This window comes from Labrus bergylta, chromosome 11 (genome assembly GCF_963930695.1).
Source record: "Labrus bergylta chromosome 11, fLabBer1.1, whole genome shotgun sequence".
Lineage (NCBI taxonomy): Eukaryota > Metazoa > Chordata > Actinopteri > Labriformes > Labridae > Labrus > Labrus bergylta.
In genome coordinates this window covers 20,893,334-20,915,417 of record NC_089205.1, presented here as the reverse complement: position 1 = coordinate 20,915,417, position 22,084 = coordinate 20,893,334, and the positions used below count along the sequence as shown (strand labels likewise).

The window sequence follows — 22,084 nt, the reverse complement described above, 5'->3', positions numbered from 1 at the left end:
TGTGCTTATTTTAAATTCAATTTCATCTTCTAGCTTAAAATGTTCTGTATCCGCAGTAATTATTTCCAGCAGCACAGGTGAAGCGTCCTTAACTTGACCCTTCGTAAAATATAAACAAAAGGAGCATGCTATGTATAGCAGAGCCCTGAAAAAGAGAGAGAGGGGCTCCTCTGGGGTTCTCCTTGCCCGACCTCAAGCCCCATCGTCTCTTGGCTCCATTCAGACCACACACAACAGCGGCGGTCAGCTTACAGTGCCCAGCTGGCCACAGAGGACCCAAGCATCGCTTACCTGTCAGTTCATTTAACACCAGCACTGTCGCGGCCCTCAGACTCCATCCACACAGAGTACAGAGGGATAAGGAAGAGTTAACTTACTCAACAGATGCAACCAAGCAGAGAGAGGACCAGAGACGACTTGGATGGATGGAGGTGGATTGGTTTACATTAACCCCATTCATGTAGATCTCGAAGCAGCAGAGAGTGTATAGGGTGAGTTAGAGAGAGGGTGAGACTATAAGTTATAGATTTATTTTCTAATCAACAAAGCAACATGTTACTATTGGATTATTCCCCATTAGGTGCTCTGAATACTACTGAGGAAATGGAGTGTTTTTTGTTATTCACCATGGGCTCTTATCAAAGAAAATCGAGATCCTGCCGCATTAGCAGCTAATGACTTTGGCAAGCGATCGACTGGCAGTGAGTACACGTCTCATGTAGTCAGAGATGTAGACGGAGTACAACAACACATTCTACTGACACACTTTCTCTGACCAAATGTGCTTTGCAGTAAACAGAAGGAAACAGCTAGCATTGCTCTGTGCAAATTAATCAAATCTGCTTCTAAGCACCTCTTTGATTGCTAATTAAAAAACAATATCATATTCTGTTCCTGTAATTTTCTCGTGTTACCTGGTGCAAAACGTTGAATCAATTCAAGAGGCGAGCACTGTGAGACTTATCTCTTTTGAATGGTTAAACTGACGACTTACTGCCTGCCGATCAGTTCAATATAGTAATTAAACCATTCAGAAAAATCAAAGGGTCATGCTTCCTTTTAGAGTGCGCTAAGGTCATGACTTTATCTCCAGAGAACAGGAACAACCTCCACAAGGGGTAATGATGAATGTGGGTCATGAATACACAGTCTATGCTTCCTTTTGCTCCCCCTCCCCTTCTTTACTCTACCTGCTCTCTCCCCCAGCTCCGAGGAACACAACACGCCTCCCTAAGGCCTTGCCCTGCTGCAGCCTCATTGTATCACTTCTTCTTTACACCTCACAAAGGCACGACTGACCTTAAATGCCCCTGTCGAAGATCTGACTCGACAAACATGTGAGGATCACACACGTTTGATATCACGTGAAAAGGTGATTACAAACACTCTGTTTCACTTCCATTGTGTTTCACACAGAAATCATTTCTAGTGTCAAAAAAAAGTCATTTAAAGCAGCTGCACACATTAAGGAAATATTCCCTTTATTCCTCTCAAGCATACTTAATCATACTGAGAAAATACACCACAGTGTGAAACAGGCCGCTTTCTCAACTAGATTCACAGACTTGTTTTGATTTTCCTTGTTCAGAGAATCTGAGTCATTGTCATTATATGCACAACATTGAACAAAAGATCATTCATATGTTTGACCAGTTGGTGGCAATCTTGTGTTTAGCTTGAACGATCCTAACGGTAAGAGACCTTGAGCTGTTCAGTGAAATTGTTAAGACAACTGATGAAAGTAAATTAAAATCCATTTATGTATTTGATGTATGTATTCAAATTATACATCATTCACACTTTAACCTGATGAGCCATTGAAATCCTGATGGTTATAATGGTGATGCTTCTCTGCACCAGCGCTTAAAAAAAAAGAAAAAAAAAAAAAGGTGCTGTAGAGCACAACATGTTTTTCAATGCAGTGAAATCCCATTGACCATGTCAGGGTTTGGCGCCAGCTGTGGTGTCACGCCTCTCTGGGCTCAAGTTTTTTATCAGGACAAACCACTCCCAGATTTATGTCGACTGATTCATAACCCAGATACCCTGTGAAACTGGGAGTTGTGTCAGACCAATTCTCCTCCCAAATCTGATCAAGGAACAATGGTAATATTTGCTCAATCATTGTAAATGCCATGGGACAAAAAGGCCTTTTCTGCCTTTTTTTCAAATCTGATGTTAATAATTAGTAGAGAGTAAACAACAGAATATGATGATGCCATCACAGTACCTGATCGCTGTTGCGGATGTGATTTATTCCAAGCATGTTACTGGAATATTTATATCAGACGTGCCCATTAGATGATCAGTGTATGATCTACACACAACATGTTTGGAGACTTTGGAGAGTTTAATATCCACCACAACGTATAAAACTTTGTGGCAACAGAATAATACAATCAATTATAGAAAAAACAACAACTAAAAGATTGTGTTTGACTCATTCCCCACCCAGTACACTTCATAACGACAGACACAGATATACCCATTAATAAGACCTCGTGATTTGTGATAGCAGGGTATCTTCTTATCCTGTTATTTCTGCAAAAGTGGCCAGACTTAATCATTGTTCTTCATGTCACTCAATGATTGTGGCTTAACAGTAGTCCTAGTTATTACCATGGAGACAACCATTGTATGGACACACACCTATAAGAAGCTGAACAATAGCACTTTTTTGTGTGTTCATGTACGTGCGTTTGTGTGTGTGTGTGTGTGTGTGTGTGTGTGTGTGTGTGTGTGTGTGTGTGTTAATTTATGTCTTGTATAAGTGTAAGAAGCTACTGAATGTTAGCAGTTGTATTACTATTTGAACACTTTCTGGGGTTTTCTTGTAAACTGAAACCTGTGTTTTTGTGCAGGAGTGTTTTTTTTTCTGTGCATCATTTAGCCTACGTACATCTGTGTGTGGAAACGTCTGTTGCCAGTAGTCCCCTCGGTTTAATGTGAAGGAAACTGTCAGAGGACACATGTAAACACAACAGAAACAATACACCGCTCCTCTGAGTCTGCAGATAGATTTGTTTACACCCTGTCATCACAGAGATAACCTTTGACCGCTTCCATCATGGGACACAAATTAACATGAGAAGTATAAACAGAGGGCCGTTCTTCAAAGACCCTGATGGAGACCTAAAAACACCTGACTTTGCAGGACGACGAGAAAAAGCAGGACTTGCTTTTTTTTTTGTAGAAGAGGAGATGATCAAATGAAAGGAGGAAAAATGAAAGAAAAGAGAACAAACAAAGTGAAAGAGGGAAAAAAAAGATGAGGAAAATAAGTGAAAGGGATAGGAAAGAGGTGGAATACAGAAAGGGTAAGGAAGTGAGAGGAGTAGAGAAGAAAGGATGTGAGGTAAAGGAAATGATAGTGGAAAGGGAAGAAACTAAGAATAGAAAGGAAGAATGGGGAAATAATAGGAACAAAGTGGAGAGGAATGGGCTTCAGTTGTATGTTGGGATGGGGAGAACTGAGGATGTTGCAGTTTGTATTTTCCAACAAGATGAAGTTGTGCAGTTACATGGCATTTTAACAAAGTAACCTGACCCGTTTCTCTGCCGCTGCAGCAGCAAAAGCCACTCATCCACTATCCATTCAGGAAATATTGCAAGAAATTAGCATGTGCAGCTCAAGTTCAAGCTCAGCACCCTTAATCATGCTCTATTCTATTAACAAGACAATCTGGATGTCGGCCTTTGCGCTGATTTAAATTGTGTGCGTCCAAACAAAGGTGGACAGGCAGAATACGGGCAAACAGTGCTTTGTGAGCATGCACAAGTTACCTAGTGTCTGCAGCAGAGAAAGCAAAGCCCCCGGGTTTTCATTCCTGTACTGTCGAGGGAGAACTGGTTTGGTGACTCTGCCTCTTATTGTATGAATTCACTTCATGCGGTACAGTTAATTGTGTCGCGGATATGCCACCCATAAGCCTTTGCTGTTCCATTTCAAAGCCCTGCAAGACTGAGTGCATACAAGACTTGAAATGCTGCATGGACACAAGTAAGAACAAACAGTAAGCATAGAAAGTCATACAAAAAAACAAACTAGGATGACAAAGAGAACAATTGTGCTTTTATTTTTTTAAATGTTTTTATTTTCTTTATGTTGCAGTGATGTGTTTCTTTGATGTAGAAATATAATATTCATTTAGGTGGAAAAAAAAAAGCCTCTCAAAGCGTGCTTCATTCTAGGTACAGGAAATGTCTCAGACTATAGTACGTTTTTAACAAAAGTAAAATGACATGACACAAACTGAGAAAAATATAAAAGCTTTTTCAGACGGGGAAATAAAGTAAAGAACAAATTCTGTGTTGTTTCTTTGATGGCCACAAGAGAACACAGATATAAATAATCAAAGAAGTTTGGTAATTGACATTGTAACCAGCCAAGCATTTACCATTATATATAAATATATCATTTCATATAAATAAAGTTCATTTACAGATTAGGATTAGATCAGCGAGCCCTTGGCCCAAAGCACAAACAATCAGAGAGTATCTGAAACACACAACTAAGAACAATGCTCATTATTACTACCAGATCCCACATGACTCATTCTCTCTCTGGTTCCATATATACAGGTCAACAATAGGTAAAGAAGACAATGTTGGCTTTCCATGTAGGATGTTTTGACTGCTGATTATTACATTTTATACGTGCCAGCTTTGACTTCAGATGTTGATTATGAAAAAGCTGTGTCATTAACAAAGCCAAGCCTAAAACACAAAGGCGTGCTGCATCAATATTTGCTCATGCTCAGGGCAGAGCACGCCTTTGGGACATACCAACAGTTAAAAACAGGAGATAAAGATAGGGCCTCGAAACACATATATTCCTAATGGTACTCACTTTGATCAGTAAATCTGTAAATGTAAGCCTAGGACAAACACTAAGAGACCGTGACTCTCTATTAATTATTGCATAGTTTGGGTAATTCTGTGATCTCTCTTTTTTTAAGATCAGCCATATAGTGACTTGAAATGTGCAATAAAAATCCTGCCTGTTAGCATCAAGGTGCATGATGGCAAATACAAAAAAGGTGATAGTGGTTCAGATACAAAACCATCGATCAACCAGTAACATTAAGTGCTTGCTTGAAATGTTGGGATGAGTACAAACTCAAATTTTGATCAAAGAACAATTCACAGTTCGGGATAACATGGTGCCACTTACTGTATGTGGCACATAAACAGAATACTTAAAGGGGTTAGTGTTACACATCCAGTTCATTCTAAACCTCACAGAGAGTCCTCCTCAGCCCTTCAATAAAGGTGTATAATCTTACCTGCTGCTCTGAAGGGTTTTTTTCTAAGGCTGTTTGAAACCACTCACTTGATCCCCATGTAGTAAACAGTCAAAAGTTCAGGGAAATTATTATTCACACACTAATGAATCATTATCATCACTGACAGGATTCTGACAACCTGAAATTCCTCATTTGTAAAATGCATCGCAAGCAGAAGTAGTGTTCATACCAAAAACTTTTTTCTTTTTTTTTTCATTCCATTATAAAAACCTGAAGCAGAAATATATTACATAATTCAAAAATAGTGCATATTAAATGGCTGGGGATCAGAATGGTGCACTACATATTAAAGAATAGTGATTTCTTAAACAGCTAAAGTTGTAAAAATAAAATAAAAAAAAATTCCAAAATTATCACAGGTGATATTTGGCCTGGCCATGACCCACTTATGACCCTATCATGCAAAAACCCCGGTGTGGGATGCACTCACACAGAACATGTGGTCGGGAAAAAAAACAAAATAGGACCAACAACATTTTACAAGCTGTTTTAAAGCGAGGTGGCAACAATAATGAGTCTAACACCATGGGGTAAGGCCAGAAGGTTAGGGATGTAAAGAAGACAGTATGGCTCTGATTTCCAGATTATTCCATGAAGATCTTCATGATTTCAGTCTTATAAGAAGGACGAACTCCAGAAGTTGAGAAATGAGTTGGGGACTTGTGGTTAATAATCTCACCCTTTCACAGCCTCTTGACCCCCCTTCTTTTAGTTCATGAGGGCCATGGCACTCTCAGGCTGGCCGCCAAAGATCTGCAAGAAAAACTCCAGTGCGAGGCGCACGTGGATGGGCACAAAGACATATGAGGTGTAGATTACCATGGCTATGGCAGAGAAGAGGATCGAGTTGAAGATGGACTTTTCCCAGGGCTCCAGGACGTAGATGCCTGTGATGAGCAGGTACTGATAGTACAGCCAGGCCAGGTAATCCCTGAAGTTCTTGAAGTTCATCTTGCAAGCTGGACTGAAAATACATGTTAGTGTTTTGAGTGTTGAGCGACTGTAAGAAAGGGATATTGTAAAGGGGGATGTGAAGAAGAAAAAATGGATGAGGGAGGAAGAGCGAGATTTTGACGAGATGAGAGTGATTACAAGAATTTAAGAGTTTTAAACCTGTTTAAGGTAACGATGAAACACAGGGACAGGAAAGTAAATGTTAGGTTAGTAGAAGTACAGAGGTATTAGCAGGAACTTGCACTCGAAATATTGATGGTTGTATGTATTTTTAAGGCAGAAGAGTGACCTCTGTGAGAATGTTTGGATCATTATTATTGAGGCGATTATTACATTGATGAAAGGAAAGTTACTCCGTGTTACTTCATATCCTGCTGTGTGTGATTATACATCATACTTTGTGAACTGATTATATCGTCTCTAAGCTTATCCTTGATCTTCAAAGTAACGGAGTCGTTAAAGCTTTCAAAAAGTTCAGCGTTTCCTCTGAAATGTATTCAAGCAGAAGTACAGGGTGGAGTAAGGTTCCAACATTCAAGTAAAGTTCATCAACACTGTAATAACATGGAGAAGGTCTGCGTAGTTAGATACTTTTCGACATCATTAAACTTCTTAGATACAACCTTTATTAAAGTGGGTAAATTAAGAAAACACTCTGGGAAAAGGAAATTTCTCTCTTTGGGTAAAAAAACAGACAGATTTTTTTAACCCTTGTATATCACAATAACACAACATGTATAACTTTACTCATGAGTACTGTCCATGAACTGATTTTGAAACATTTTGAACATTATCCTGACGACAACCACAGTGTAAATGTATCCTTGAATTAAATAAGAAAAAAGGTGTGTGTGTGTATGTGTGTTTGTGTGTGTGTGTCAGGATGGGGGGAGGGGGGTTAAGCTTTTGTAGAGTTTTGTAGGATCCAGTTGTGTAGTAAAGAAAGACCAATGACATTAAACCAGGGAATCCCACATGGACCTAAAACTACTCTCTAATTTTCTAAGCAGGCAACGCTTACACATAGGCTCATCTGAATGGTTTATGGTGCAGTTTATAAGGTAACATGTTTCAAATATCAGATACAAAGCAGTGTGTTTATTTGAAGAAAACAAACTAAGAAACAAGGTAATAGCCACAGGCAGGAACAGATCCTGCTGCACAGGTAGGGGGCGGGGCCAACAGGTGCGCTTAAAGTGCAGGTGCTCAAGTTTCTAATAAATAGGAAACAGGGCAGCTTTTTTTTATATAATCAAACAAAACAATTTTTCATGTAAATAAAACAAACTGAATCCTAAAGTTGTTTTTTTTTAAAGAAAGGCACATTTTGTAGCTGTATTGACCAGCTTTCATTATTTTAGAACACGTTTGGTTCCTGAATCAAAACATATTGTTTGAAATATTTATTAACATGTTGCGCACATGTTGGCTCAGACAGAAGTTTATTTGCAGTCCAGATTATATACTACACTATCATCTGCACATGTGCGCCTAAATCGTTTAATTTGTATTCTTATTCCTTAGTGTATTGATATTTATGACAGACAGTATATCAAAGGGGATATATGAGCTCTGGAGTGTGTATAACTGAATGAATTGACTCACCTCAGCAGCCGCCGTGTGATCCCCTGGATTAAACTAATGATGACGGTAATACCAGGACGAGCCGAAGGCAGCAGCCCGCGTCTCTCTGCCTCTCCGCTGCTTGGAGTAAACGGGGAAAAAAAAAGCTGCCTCACTTGTTTGCCACAGGCCTATATGTAGTAGGTCATACAGACTGAGAGAACAATGCCACACCCACTACACTCATGTTTACCCTCGCGACTCACCTGGCTGGCTCACAGGTCATGCAGGTGAAGAGACCGAGGAATTGGATGCACAGCCAGAAGCATGCAGATCGTCCAGGCATCGCAGACAGAGAAACTCGGTGTCTCGCTTGCAGCTCTATTTTTAAGCCATGCAGCTCTACTGGAGCCACGTGCAGTGCGCGCTTTTGTGCATCATCTTTAAACTTCATCCAGTCTTCGTCGCATCCTTCTGCGCAACCTGTCTCAGCACCACCATGCTGCCGCAGCACCGCCTCTGACGTAGGCAGCAGCAGAAAAACAAGCAGAGGCAGCAGACAGACCAGACACTGGTAGGAGCGGGGGGGGGGGGGGGGGGCATACTGCAGCGCAAGGATGTTGAAGTTAATTTCAGTAAAAAGAAAATAAAAAAAAGAAAAAGCTATGTAAGAAAAATGTCTGAGGTGTGGCATGCCAGGTGATGGATTGCAATGCACACTAACCTAATACGTTCATGCCTTAACAAGGAAAACGCTTAGTTGTAGTATAAGCTGTGAAAATTGTCTCTTTGTTTGGTGGCCATCAAACACAGTTATGTCCTATCTGCCAAACGGTTGCTGACTTGCTCGGGGCTTGTACTTGACAACAGCATACATTATTGAAGTGTAAACACGGGCAGGGCCGCCTTGGCGCACAGGTTACGTCTGGAGAGACCTCAGATCAGGACCGGTTTGAAATGCCAGACACATTTTAAAACATTCCTCCTGACACAAATCGACACTCTTCATTGAATGAATATGCAGTTTTCTTTACATGAACGTGTCCTGACCAGCTTCAGCATTCAAATCAGACATCCATCCTCCTCACACCTCAACAGCTCAGTTAAGAAACAAACATGCCAGTGGTCTTCGCTTTGAAGGTGAGTTTGTGATCATAGAAATATGCTAATAGGGTCTACAGAAAAAAAAACTCTTAAGGTCAAAAAATCTCCTTTTTGTGCAACATTTTACAAATGTTGAGGAAATCAGATCAGGAGAGCAGTGATGGAAAATGAAGAACCCCTGCTCTACATTGTTGCCCCCAACACACAACAGAGGAGGGGGGGGGGGGGACTCACTTCATTCACTTTCCCAAGTAGATCTGATTTCAGTTAACAAGCAGCTCAGGTGTGTGGAAAACAAGACCGGGCCTCCTCCTCCTCCTTTCACTAGTTCTAGAATAGGAGACATAAACACACTAACACAGCCTGTGACACACACGTTCCTCTGGTGTCTAAGATTACATAAAGCTTCAAATCTGCAAGCAAGCGTGCCATGCAACAAACCTGCCGACAAAAGAAACTGTTAAGACTCTAAACTATGGTTCGGATCAGAAGCATGTGTAGCTTGTTCGTGGTTCCAATCACCCAAAATGAACAGGGATCATTAGAAATGTTAGATAAAAGTGATGCACTTTGAAATACTTTAAGGGGTTTTAAGATGTAATATACCTTTAGTTTTTCTCACATTTTACAATGAATCGTCAATAAAGCCTTTGATAATGTATTGACATACTCTATTTTATCCAATAATAATGAAGCCCTGTCAGCAGTGTACAGCTACCTTCTATTAAAATCAAGAAATTCAGGGCAAATAAGAAAACGTGTTGATATTCCTTTAACTTTGTGGTTAAGCTCCCACACTTTGCCCTTGTTCTTCTCATGTCTTTGCACTCTGCAAAAGCTGTTAGTGATTTAAAAAATCAGGTGAAGACACACCTGTTTACACAGGCATTTGGATAAGTCTCCTTCATCTTTTAATGCAGTGTTCTTTACTGTGTATTGTAACTGGGAACTGTGTATTCAATCTTTTCTGCTCATGTGATATCTTTTCCTTTTTTAATCACTATTGTGGCAATTGCATTATTACTTTCATTTTTTCTATGCCGTGCCTTCATAAAGTGCTCTGTAACTGTTGAAGAGTGCTATACAAACAAACTTTACTTAGATTCTTAGACAAGTTTCTTTCTTGTGCTTTTTATTTTGTAAGCACAAAATATATGATTACACATCAGACCTCTTTAAATATTCTCAGACAAAAACCTGCCAAACGTTTGAGAGTTTTCAGGGCATGTCCTGGTGCCCAGTGTGCGTCGTGCGACTATTCATGTCTTTATTGTATTTGTGTTTCTGAGTTGTATGAATGGCGACAGGGTGGAGTTGTTTTCACATGCGCAATGGCTGAAATTTATTAAGAGCAGCTTAAAATATCATCTGCATCTCTTTCTTCTGCCTCTATGAGCACAATGCACTGTCTCTGGTGAAATGTTGCTGCTGCTGGGAGAGTATTTGAATATCTGTAAGCCAAATGACAACATTAACAAGCTGTGTCCTACTCAACACAAGAGCAGCTATTTGAAGGCATTACTCCCCTCTGGTGGTTTTACACAGTCAAGTACTTGACTCTACGCAGGTTTTATCAGACCCAGACTTTAATCAAACTGAACATGTTCGAAATGGAGAAATAAAGGATTCAATCATAAAAGAATGGGATGTCTGTTTTTTTTTTTTAATACAGAGAAGCTTTCCAAAATAAGTGTGTAGTACATGCTGTTTTATTATACACTCTGGATTAGGGACACAGATGATGTGTTTCAAATCAAAAACTGTCAGAAGAGCGTGATATATTTATTTTGATATAGTTAACTAGGAGCACTCTTTTTCCACGTCAGTTCAAAATTTGCATAAATGCAGAAAATCATTAAGAGAAAAATGAAATTCTTAATTTCATAGACCCAAGGTTGGTATAGAGATCCACTGAGCCGATGTCAAGGAGGTAAACAATCAGTTTAACAAAACTGAAAGTTCAGTTTCTGAGCAGAAACACGTGTGATAAACCCTTATAACCCCTAACACAGTTTATGGGTTTTACATCATTATATCACATTCTGAGTGGTGTTTTCTCAATCTGACATTATTTGTCAATATTACAAATTTGTCCTCAATCAGTTTTAAATATGTATACTTGTATCACTTCTTCGTCAGTGGTGTTGTATTTGACTGATCAGCTGTCAGTGTCACTCAGGCAGAATGATGATCGTCTACTCTGTCATCATGTCGGCGCCCTCTCCTCCTGTGGCATCTGACAGGCTGAGCTCCTCCAGCATCTCCATGAGCGAGATCCGCGGTGCTCCGTCATCCTCGTTGTCGCTCTCCACTGGGATCTTTGATGCATCTGGAAGCAAAAAAAAACAACAACACAAACGTTCATTAATTATCCAAAACATCATCTATAATAAACAGAAACTTCCCCTTTAAGCACCGATGGACTCTAAATGAGTAGTATCCAAACAGTTTAAGCAGCAAACATGAAAGTATAAAACATAACAGGGAAAAGGCAAAAGCCTCTGAGGACAGTGGTGCACAGAAAAGTCTGCAGGGTCTGCTGATCACCTCTGAAGATGTTAACATTTTTCCTCAGAGCGTCATCCTCCTCCAGGTCCTCCAGGAAGTCCTGGTATTGTCTAGAGACAGAAAAAAACAGGTTGCATTTCTTAGAGAGAAAAACAACTTACAGGATACATGACATTGTTGGCACATTTTTAGACTGTGCACTTACTAACCACAACAATACCATAACCTGAGTCACCGTTTCAGGTATTTTAAGAGTCATCCTTTATCTAGCACTGAACGGACGACATCTGTGCACATCATTACTTTACTCACAGCCACAAATAGATCAGGAAGATTTAACTATTGTTTATTTATTCAGTATTTTCCAAGGACACAGTGATCCTAATGAATAAACCCTGTTCTTTGTAACAATATTTCATGAAAAGAAAATAACAAATATTAAGATACCTCTTGTAACTGGATATAGTTTTTCCAAAGACCAAATGTCTTGACAAGTCTTGGCATGTTCTACATTAAAAGGCAAAATGATTAATCCTACAAAGAAGTATCAGAGCCTGATGTAGCTCTTCTCTTTGTAATAAAGCTCCTTTAAAGTCCATCACAATGGATGGCTTGTTTTCCATAACTGGTGTTGAAGCCAAAATGTCTTTTTTGTATGTATGCAAGAGACACCTTGGTAACACAGTACGTTTGGTATATACAAGTCTAAATTATTTTAAGGTGACTACCTTCAAACCTGGTATGCTGACCAGACAGCACTGCTTTTATTTACATCAAGAAGATTTACAAACTCTGCATCACTCTCCTACCTCTCATCGTCTGTGTCCATGCCTTCACGGTCTCTGGCCATTTCCTGCAGCTTCCAGTTCCTGCGCTTCACCCTCCTGCTGCGGTCGTAGCTCTTCTTGATCAGCACCTGAGAAGGGTCCACAGTCAGGTGTTACATGAGAAAAAAAAAAACTACAACAGAATGTCTACATGTGTTTTTATGTGATGCTATGCAGGGATGTTGTATTCTGAAGTCAGTATTCTATGGTTCCACTAGAGGGCAGTGTTAATCAAGTGGATAGCTACTAAAGGCATCACTTGAAGTTAAGTTGTGTTGGAGTGAGGATGTTCAGTGAATTCAGGCGACTCTTACCACATCAGGGACGTGGTGAGGGTTCATCTTATTCAGGTACTCGTCATTGACGTTGGAATTGGCAAAGTCAAACCTGCAGGGTGAGACATAAATGTTCTTTTCAATGTCAAGCTGACAACATTGCTATCAGTCTTTACCACCATCATCTCTTGTTCTTACCCAAGCACCAGGTCTCCGATGTTGAGCAGGTGACCAAGGAATGTCCGGCAGTGATACTGCTGACTCGTGTCCAGCTCGGAGGTTTTCTGAACCCACACCTCGGCCAGGGTGTGCTGCAACACACACAAAAGGAATACTGATGTTGTTTGCGGCCAATGGAACAACATGACTCTTATTCTTTTCCTCCCAATTCAGTCAGACAAATGCATCGATACTAATGCAACATTCAGACAGAGCAAACAGCGTCCCAGTAAACCTGATTCCTTGCCCCTTGCAAACAAACACTCCTGTGTGTTTTCTGTCGTTTTGGCCTGACTCGCACATACAGGCATCAGGGATAATGTAATGGCGTGCTATTGATTTTGCTTCCAGAAGAAAAGCAATGTTCCCTCCATAATGCAATCTGTTCTGCAACAACACACACACACAGACACACAGTCACACAAAGCAGACTCACTCTCTCTCTCTCACCTTATTGGACCTAATGCCGGCTCCAGCACCCAGCTTCTGGTTTCTGATGATCTCTGTGTCCATAACGATGAACTCCTCCAGCTGCCGGGGGTTACAGAGACTGTTGAAGGGGGTACGCCAGTATGTGTTTCCGTCCACCTCGGCAACTAATGAGTGAGAGAATGTTTTTGAATTTATTTCTGACAGTTAGATCAAGAAAAGGCTTTAGACGAGACAAATATCATACAATGCCTCAAAAATAACTTAAAGGGCACATATTATACTAAATACACGATAGTATGTTTTTCATACACTAATGTGTCCATAGTCTGTCCAAAACCCCCCAATTATGAGAAAATTCCATCCTCTCCCTCCTTTGCCTGCTCCACTTTTCAGAAAAGATCTGCTCAAACAGGCCATTTGGAGGTTTTCCCTTCATGACATCACAAAGGGGGAGCAGTAACCTCTCCCCCAGGTGACACACCCACAGCTAGGTGTTTGTTCTGTCCTCTGAGTCTGCGTTCTCACCGTAAACATAAGGGCATGGAGCAGGACAGCTTAAGCCGCCCTAGCCCTTCCAGAGGGGCGTGGTCAGACACAGCTCACTTACATTTAAAGCTACAGACACAGAAACAGCCTGTTCTGAGCAGGGATGAAATAGAGGGGTTTATAGGAATGATCAAATACAGGATCAGAGCGATTTCTCACTAAGAAACTTCACAGACATACTCTGGGGACATCTGAGACTTATTTAAAGGAAAACGAGGATAATATGCAACCTTTAATCTTAGATACTTAATGGATCCAGAGGGAATTTCTTGATATTTTTTTTTATGGCTGTAGCTATATGTATAATTAAACTCCTATGCATCTGATTTGTCTGTTAAAGTGTTTTCTATCTGTGTATATTCCAACTAAGCCTAAAGAATGATGTGTTTCTGACATATTGCTAGTGAACTGAACACAAGCAGACAAACAGCGAGCCAAATATGTTTAATCCTGCAATTAATTGCCAACTGCAGCTCCAAGTCTGCAGAACAGAGCTCTGCCTTGAGGCGGATTCTGCGTCCCCGCCTGCTCGAAAAACTTTCTAAAGCAAAAATAGCCTGCTCTTTGAAGAGTAATTAAAAACGTGTGTGCCGCTTCCAAAATGCCAGATTTCTGCGGAGGAGTGTCTCAGCCTCACACATCATAACTGATCACAGCAGATAACAAGAGGAAACACGTCATCCCTTACTGTCACCATACTTGTATTGATTATAAATCCATTTATTCACTTTCTATGACAGTATGTGTAATGCAAACTAAAAATATCTGCTTTTGTTGTGCTATGCCGTGACTGTGAGCACAGAGAGGCTACTGAGTTCAGGCGTCTGTGATGAACATGTGGTTAACAGACTGCAGTTGGTTTGATGAAGCAGATGAAGAGTTTCTATCCGCAATGACTCTCAGACATTCTGCCTAAAAATGTGCTGAAATGATTGTGATGTCAGACATGATTTAAAGTCTCAGGAACTCTAATAAAACTATAAAGTTACATACAAGTAAAGTCAATCCATCAGACAACAGTTTTCTCTGCAACAATTTAGACTGTTTAAAACGTTAGGGTAATTTCAATTAAATATAAAAAATAAAAAAATAAAAATTACAGCTCTGTGCTTTTCTCAGACAAGGCAATATATTTGAGGACACACCTTAGCCAGTGCCTTTTTTATTTAATCTTCAAAATGTATTCAGACCACTGAACTGAGCAGTCTAATCTAGGCTTTAACTAAGGATTCTTTTATTTGTTTACAATCAAAAGGTCCAATTGCTGACTCTCTGAGTCCACGTTTACAGTTTCCAAAACCACTTGTTTTCTTTGACCGTCAGTCAAAGCAACACAGCCAAGTTCAAAACTCTACCATGTGAGGAGGAGACTGTTTTCGATTTGATGCAATTGTTGAAAACTTTTCTGGTCTGTTTCTACCCTGATGGTTTTATTTACTACAAGGATTGAAAAGTAAGATGACTTTCTGCTGCCCCTGCCTGAAATCTTCCTGAGTTTCTCGTTCACACATGTCCCTCGCAGCAGGAGGTTTCCATAGTAGGTTTCATAAATGAATGACTGGGAAAGATAAATACTTGAGAGTAGAAAAGGGTACAAAGCAGCGTCCTTGTGTGCACGAAGATCACACCGGTTGGGCACCAGTAGGAGGATATAAAGGATATCACCACAGTCAGCTTTCTCACATGAATATTTCCTGTTGTGTTCACACATTGGCTCACCCTGACTTCTTGTGGAAGTTACCAGGATTCTGGCTAGAAAATGTTAGAGTTCAATATTTGGCCAATTGGGTTCACACATGGAGCTTAACGCCAAGAATTCAGGAAATGTTCAGGAGTTTTGTGCCTGTGTGTAAAGGCTTAGAGTTAAATCTGTAAATCTTCAGCTATGAAAAATGTGCTTGCTTATGAACACAGCTCTTTAACAGAATATGGAGGTCTCTGATTCAAACTATGACTCTGGTGAAAACAAGCACATAAAACAGACTGCCACTTTCTTTACACACAACAGTGCATGTGGCGCGTGTTGTTGTTAGAAACTGTTCAAACTCAGCGGTGCTCTGGCAGCAGAAATACTCACTCTGCAGGGTGTTGGGATCGATGAGGTGGATGGTGCTGGTCACACGGGCGCACACACACACTTGACCCATGTTCCCCAGGCTCTGCGCCAGCCGTGGCGAGAGGCACACTACGTTGTCCTGGCAACCAGAGAAAAGCAGACAACCCGGGGGTCAGACTAAGGTCACAGGCAAAGTAAAAAAAGACTTCTATAGAAAGTTCACAATGTGTCCTGGAGCTTGTTTCCAGAAAGAAAAGACCCCCCCCCGTTATCCTTCAGGGGAAATAGAAAGTCTTTGTCTGGATTCAAACTTTGAGAACTGCGAGGAATCTTAAGACTTACATTTGGTACAAGTTTGAACACAATAATCCTATTAAGCTGTTGATATTTGTAACAAGCAGAACACTTCTCTGATTCTTATTTATTACGCCCCGTATGGCCTTTTTCATTCAATGAAAATAAACCCTATTCTATTTGCTATTATTAGCACAGACCTTATATATTTCAAAAATACAATGAAGCAAATCAAGACATGATAAAGACATCGTTGTAAAGTATCCAACACCAACCCTTCCTTAGCTCTACTTCAAAGTCATACATTAGTTTAATTTACTGTCAAAAACAGAGATATCATGAAGATGTTTGGACAGCTTTAAGTATCTGTTTGTCTGCGGATCAGAAATCTGACAATGATTTTGTCTGAAACTGGAGACATGTTAGCCCTGACCTTCTGGTGGGAAAAATACAACATGATACACAAATAAAGGTATAGACACATGTCTGTTTACCTTGCAAATAGGTACAATCTCCATAGAGAAGGTGCTCTTGTAGTTAAACGTGTTTGAATGGATGTCGTGAGAGATGAGGCGCTGGGATGTCTTTGACCTTTTAAAAAAATAGAGAAAGAAGATTATTTTCAATTGTTTTTAAATGCAATTATGGGATAAAGCTGATAGTGTTGCAGGAGTGTCACTGTGGCAGGAGTTTCATTAACAGAGAAGAGTGTAGTGCAGTTTTCATCTGAGCTGTGGAGTCATGTCAACATGCTGCCTCTACATCCAGCAGACTGATTGTGTCATGTTTGAGTTTCTGTCATGCATAAACATCCTGCAGCCTTTTCAAATGGTAACATAGTTATGCAGACGAAAACATGAAACAAATCCTATTATAACAAAGGTGATTTTTATGGGACATTTAGTTTAATTCAACCCTCATTGTGATACACACCCTGTTCTGACCTCTATTGATTGGCATGTTGATAAAAGAGAATGAGCAAGGAGAATGTTTCTCTAAAACTCAGCCTCATATGGACAATGAGTCCAGGCTCAGGCTGAAGCGTCCTCACCTGCAGGGCACGGTGCACTGGAGGAAGTCGGTCATCTTCTGAGCGTGCTGCTTGGAGCCGTAGTAGAAGTCAATGCCATCTGAGAGAGAGAATAGGAATCCCTTCAATTCTCCAAACAAATATTTATCACTGTTGAGCCAACTTGTCAAAAACAAGGATGCCAACAATCTATACACGAGAGCAGATGAACACAGGGGCAAATATGGCAGCCACATGCAACCTCTATAAAAAAATAATAATAATAATGTTTAAGTCATGCCGAGATATGGAGATGATCTAAAACGACACTCTCAGCGAGATCTGCACTGCACAGTCCTGTCCAAGAGTGCAGAGAGCTGCTGCTGGGCTGTCACTCAAAGCTCAGTGTGTGCCTGAGTGTTTGGATGATGTGTGTTTGTGGTTCTATGTTTTACTCATTTTGTGGGGGCATGAATCGCTTTACACACTAACATGGCTGGTAATTTGCCTTTCTACAAACAACAGGCAAGCTCCCAAAATGTAAATCACTTTGTTTTGGGGTGAATACTTTGTTTAAAGTTAGGGTCAGGTTAGGTTTACTGAGTCTCAGAGAAATTAATCTAAGTCAATGTTAAGTCCTTTCAAGTGATGCCAACAAATCATGCGACATGTAGAATTTCACATCACCAAATAGGGCATGAATCAAGCTTGCGTTGCAGGAATTTGGTGTGGCATGCGTACTCTGATTACAGCGCAGTGATTAGATGCACGGCGATGCCCCTCTGAGGCCCACACGAGGACAGCTGTATGGACTGATTGGCGCCAGTGATATGCATGCATGGCTTGCTGTCTGGTACGGGAAGGGGGTAATTAACACTCGACACGTCATTATGTTCTGCTTAGTTCTAATCCACATTAGTTACGCCGCTGACGAATGAGACGAATTCAGACTTTTCACTGTGATTTGTTATGAAGCCAAAAGGAGAACAGCAGGTCCGTCCATCCACTGGAGACATGCAGTCCAGCAAACACAAACTGAAGTATTAAAGAAAATCACATGCCATCGACCTACCATGGATTTCTTTGATGTTGAGGGCATTTTGGTGGAGCTTGTGTTTGAGGATCAGCTGCTCCAGATAGTAGAAAGTCTTCTTATGAAGAGTCTGCACACACAAAAATCATCATGAGCATACAGAGAGTTATACAGATCCCAACAGCTCTGTGCCCACATCATGTAAACATGCATGAACAGCTTGGCATCTTCCTCGTCCTGTCGCCTCGTTCAACCTTCAGAAACAAACCTAAGTCAATTAAGACCTTCAGCCTCCAAGGCAACAATGGTTTTATTACTTCCACTAAAATCAGGACACATTTTGGGGGCAGAGCACAATATGAAAAACAAAGGGAGAACGAGTACAATGCTTTAAAAAAAAAAAAAAAGAAGGGCTCTTAACCCTTATTGAGATGCTGCTGCAAAAAATAGCATTAAGTTACAACTTTCACTGCAAAGACTGAAGGTTTTATACAAAATCTGTCTTATAGGATATTTCGTCCTACCTTCTGCCTAACTTGAACCACGGCCTTCCAGAAGTCCTTGGCTTCCACACGATGGCAGTCGTCGCACATCTGATACTGGATGACAAACTCGACCACAAACACCTGCTGTAGAATCGCACCATTCATCACCTGGAGAGAGAAAAGTCGGCAACAAGTTACACCATATGCTCGGACTGCGGGAAAACAAAAAAGTCGGCATCTGAAGCTGGGCATTTCTGGACAGATAGAACAAACACCTGTTTCTATGGCGCTACTTCTGTGACATTTAGATATAGTGGCCTGATGACTCTGGATTACAAGGACCTTCAAACAGCCCAAACAAAAGTGTTGGCACAAGACTCAGGTTCTCACTAAAAGGTCAAGGAGATGAGATGACAACTACTTTAAACTCCCTTCTCCCAAACACACAGAACTCAAGAACAGACGTCTCCATGTACTGTTTTTCTTAAAAGTCTGTCGCATATATAGTGAAGTAAAGGTCACTTATAGAAAGTTGATTAATGTGTGTTATACCATGGCATCTTCATCGTCAGATATGCGAAACAAAAAAGTTCAAACACAAACTGTGCCTACCACCCGAACAAATAACCCAGATAACCTTTAGATAATTGCATATCTCCGGTCCCTAAAGACATTTTGTCCTTTTGGTAGAATGTCACTCTCCCACACTTATCCCTTCCTCTCTGTTCTGTCACCTCTTTCTGGATGGTCACTTTCAGCTTAATCCTTTTGGAGTGTGGCTCTGTCCAGAGGAAGCCGGCATCAATGAGACGTACCTGAGAGAGGAGGGGAGGGATTTTCAAAGCCATGAAGTTCACATGAGGGCAGGAGAGACTGGAAATTAATTAAAATGTAATTTAATTTAAAAAGTCGTTTTTACTTTGAACTTTGTGCATGTTGTATGTTCAGCTTTAGTTATCTTGAGGTCATATGTTTGTAAATTAATTAGGGCAGCTTTATATTTTAGAATCCTTCATAAATGTGTCACTGAAAGGTGTTAAATGTGCATGTGCATGGGTTTTTCCTCAGCATATTATGACAAAAATTGGACTTATATATTTATTGATATTTTGATATTTTTGTGCATTTTGGGAGTTTAGGTAGAGTCACACTTACTTTGGTCATCGAGCTCTTTATTTTTTTCAGGCAAAGGGCCAGCAGCTCCCTGGACTCCAAGGCACACTGCATCCAGGTAGCAGGAGGCTGTAGGTATCTGCATGATGAAGGAATATACACATTTAACGCTGAAATTCCTGTAAGTGTTTTATGTGATCTATGCAACATGTGGTGAAATAAAAGTTCTCTTTGGAACAAACCTTTCACACTGCTTGCAGAAGCTCACTGTGACCTGCTTGGGGATCCCCTCCGAGATGTCGACCTGAGTGCGCAGGCAGGCTACGCACATGTTGGCGGGGTTTGGAGGAATAGGGACCCCACAGGTACAGCACAGGCTGGGAGGCAAAAAGCAACAGTGATTACAAAAATATAATACGACTGTATCAATAAAATATATAAAATGTGATAATGTCAACATGTGTTATAAAGAATCACAGGATAATACTGAAAAAAAAAAAAGAAAAATGTTGACTGCATCCCAATTGCGCTGTATGTTTTGAACTTGCTTTAATAAAAATATGTTGAAAAAAAAAAAAGAATCACAGGATATATCCTGACAAAAAAAAAGTTCATTTTATGGATTTCCTTGACTTCCAGGCTATTATTATATGATTTTATTTTTATCAACTAATGAATCATTACAATAAAAAAAATAGATGTATATGGTTTTATCAAAACTAAGAGCATCAGATATCAGAGTGTTTTAAAAACATCTCCTGGTTGCTGATATTTGAGATTTTTTTCAATTTGTCTATTCAAATGTTTTAGGAATATTCAGTCATTGGAGCGGGCTGTGGCTCAGGATCTTTAAGTTACTGTGCCAATGGTGGGGTTCAAATGAGACAGATACGATCCTGATGGGAGAGGTTGAGGTTGGGGTTGAGGTTGGGGTTGGGGTTCCCCCCCCCTTTTGTGGCCGCCTCATCCTTCAGTCTATGAACACACTTGAAGGGTAAACGAGTGAATGTGACACGTTGTGTGAAGTGCTTTGAGTTTGAAGACCACAATGCCCATCATTTTCCAAATGTGAGTGCTTTTGATTGACAGCAGCTTTAACCTGATTGTTTTCTTCTTCTTGAAGGCTGCGCTCAACATTTTCAAAGAAGCTTATATCTTAGGACTTCTGGAGCAGTTTAGGAGACCTCTCGTGTTTTGTCTAAGCAGCCTTTTGGTTTTGAATACGAACAACGGTGTGCCAATGTTTAATACGGCAGAACACCAGATCTTCAGTGAACAGACAGTAATAATGAAAACATGCTGTAGATTATGACTACAACAGAGCAGGACAAACATACTGTACTATGTGATAATATGTTATTGTGAATGATTAATCTTTCCACTTACATGTTCCCCTGGCTGCTTGTGGCAGGAGCTTGTATGTACTCCATCTTTATCAACTCGTCCAGGCGGTGTTTGTCTGTAGATCCTTGTGTGGGTCAGTGATCACTAAGAAGAGAAACAGAACAGATGAACCACAGGACATCTCAGACCCCAAGCTTAAACTTTGACAGTAAAAAGACTGAGAATAACCCATGTTAGCTGGTAGCAATGAGTAGTAACCTTCTTTGTAATATGATTTACATAATGCAGGACCGTGGTCTCGTTGATTTTTAAAATCTACAATCATTAAAAATCAGTGTTTGCTCTTTATTAGCTGCTGGCTGATGGTCTGGATCACTTAGCATTAAAGGCTAAATTGCTAGTCTCGATTTTTAACAGATATCGGATAAAAACAAACAAGAACAAAAACAAGAAAAGTATTCAGTAAATACAACTTAAACAACCGAGTGATGACAAAACTCACAGAAGATAGTTTGTAGGGAGATTCACAAAACACCATGAAGTAAAGTCCCCCACGTTTTCCCCACTGAGGACCCAGGAAGGACTGGTGACGTCGTGCGCGGCCAAAGGACCCCGGAGCTGCCCTAGTTTGCCTGAATAGATTTCCTTCAAAATGCAATTGCAGTCATATTAAAACATATGTAGCTTACAATTCTTGTTGTAACTGAGCCACAATTTTTTGAAGCTGTCACAGGAAGTAGAAAAAAAGCTGATCTGACACAGGGGTTTGTTTTAAGAATAAAGAAATACAACAAATAGGCCTATAACAAAGAAAGATTAAAGAAGAAAGTTAAGAGTGACTGAACTTTAACTTGTCACATTTTGGCCTGAAGTTATGCCCTGCTGCAACATAGATGAATATCACATAGGCCTAACAGACAACATACTGTAGGGGAAAATGAAAAACTTAGAAATAATTTCCAAGAAATGTCACTTAGCCTACACAAGACCATAAAAGATCTTGAAGCTCCTGTGAT

The 22,084-nt window shown here is 40.3% G+C and overlaps 2 protein-coding genes across 3 annotated transcripts; both read right to left on the bottom strand.

Annotated features, from left to right (window-relative positions):
* Positions 1-4,056: 4,056 nt before the first annotated feature.
* On the bottom strand, positions 4,057-8,385 carry sptssb (serine palmitoyltransferase, small subunit B). Of its 2 annotated transcripts, none has more exons than XM_065960728.1 (3): positions 8,090-8,385; positions 7,866-7,961; positions 4,057-6,265 (listed from the first exon to the last, which is right to left on the bottom strand). In XM_065960728.1, exon 3 carries the CDS (start codon positions 6,255-6,257, stop codon positions 6,015-6,017), a length of 243 nt encoding a protein of 80 aa, XP_065816800.1. In that variant the 5' UTR covers positions 6,258-6,265; positions 7,866-7,961; positions 8,090-8,385; the 3' UTR covers positions 4,057-6,014. The 2 variants fall into 2 exon arrangements, with proteins under 2 accessions (XP_065816800.1, XP_020491831.2); XM_020636175.3 differs by having other exon boundaries at positions 4,057-6,270; positions 8,090-8,383.
* A 2,628-nt stretch (positions 8,386-11,013) lies between these two features.
* Positions 11,014-21,709, bottom strand: nmd3 (NMD3 ribosome export adaptor). The gene is made up of 16 exons (XM_020636164.3): positions 21,571-21,709; positions 21,111-21,212; positions 19,967-20,101; positions 19,767-19,863; positions 19,346-19,426; positions 18,651-18,779; positions 18,166-18,256; positions 17,136-17,214; positions 16,579-16,675; positions 15,812-15,929; positions 13,207-13,352; positions 12,736-12,848; positions 12,577-12,649; positions 12,245-12,351; positions 11,475-11,545; positions 11,014-11,256 (listed from the first exon to the last, which is right to left on the bottom strand). The coding sequence occupies exons 2-16, from the start codon at positions 21,152-21,154 to the stop codon at positions 11,123-11,125; spliced, it is 1,515 nt and encodes a 504-aa protein (XP_020491820.2). The 5' UTR covers positions 21,155-21,212; positions 21,571-21,709; the 3' UTR covers positions 11,014-11,122.
* Between the last annotated feature and the right edge of the window lie 375 nt (positions 21,710-22,084).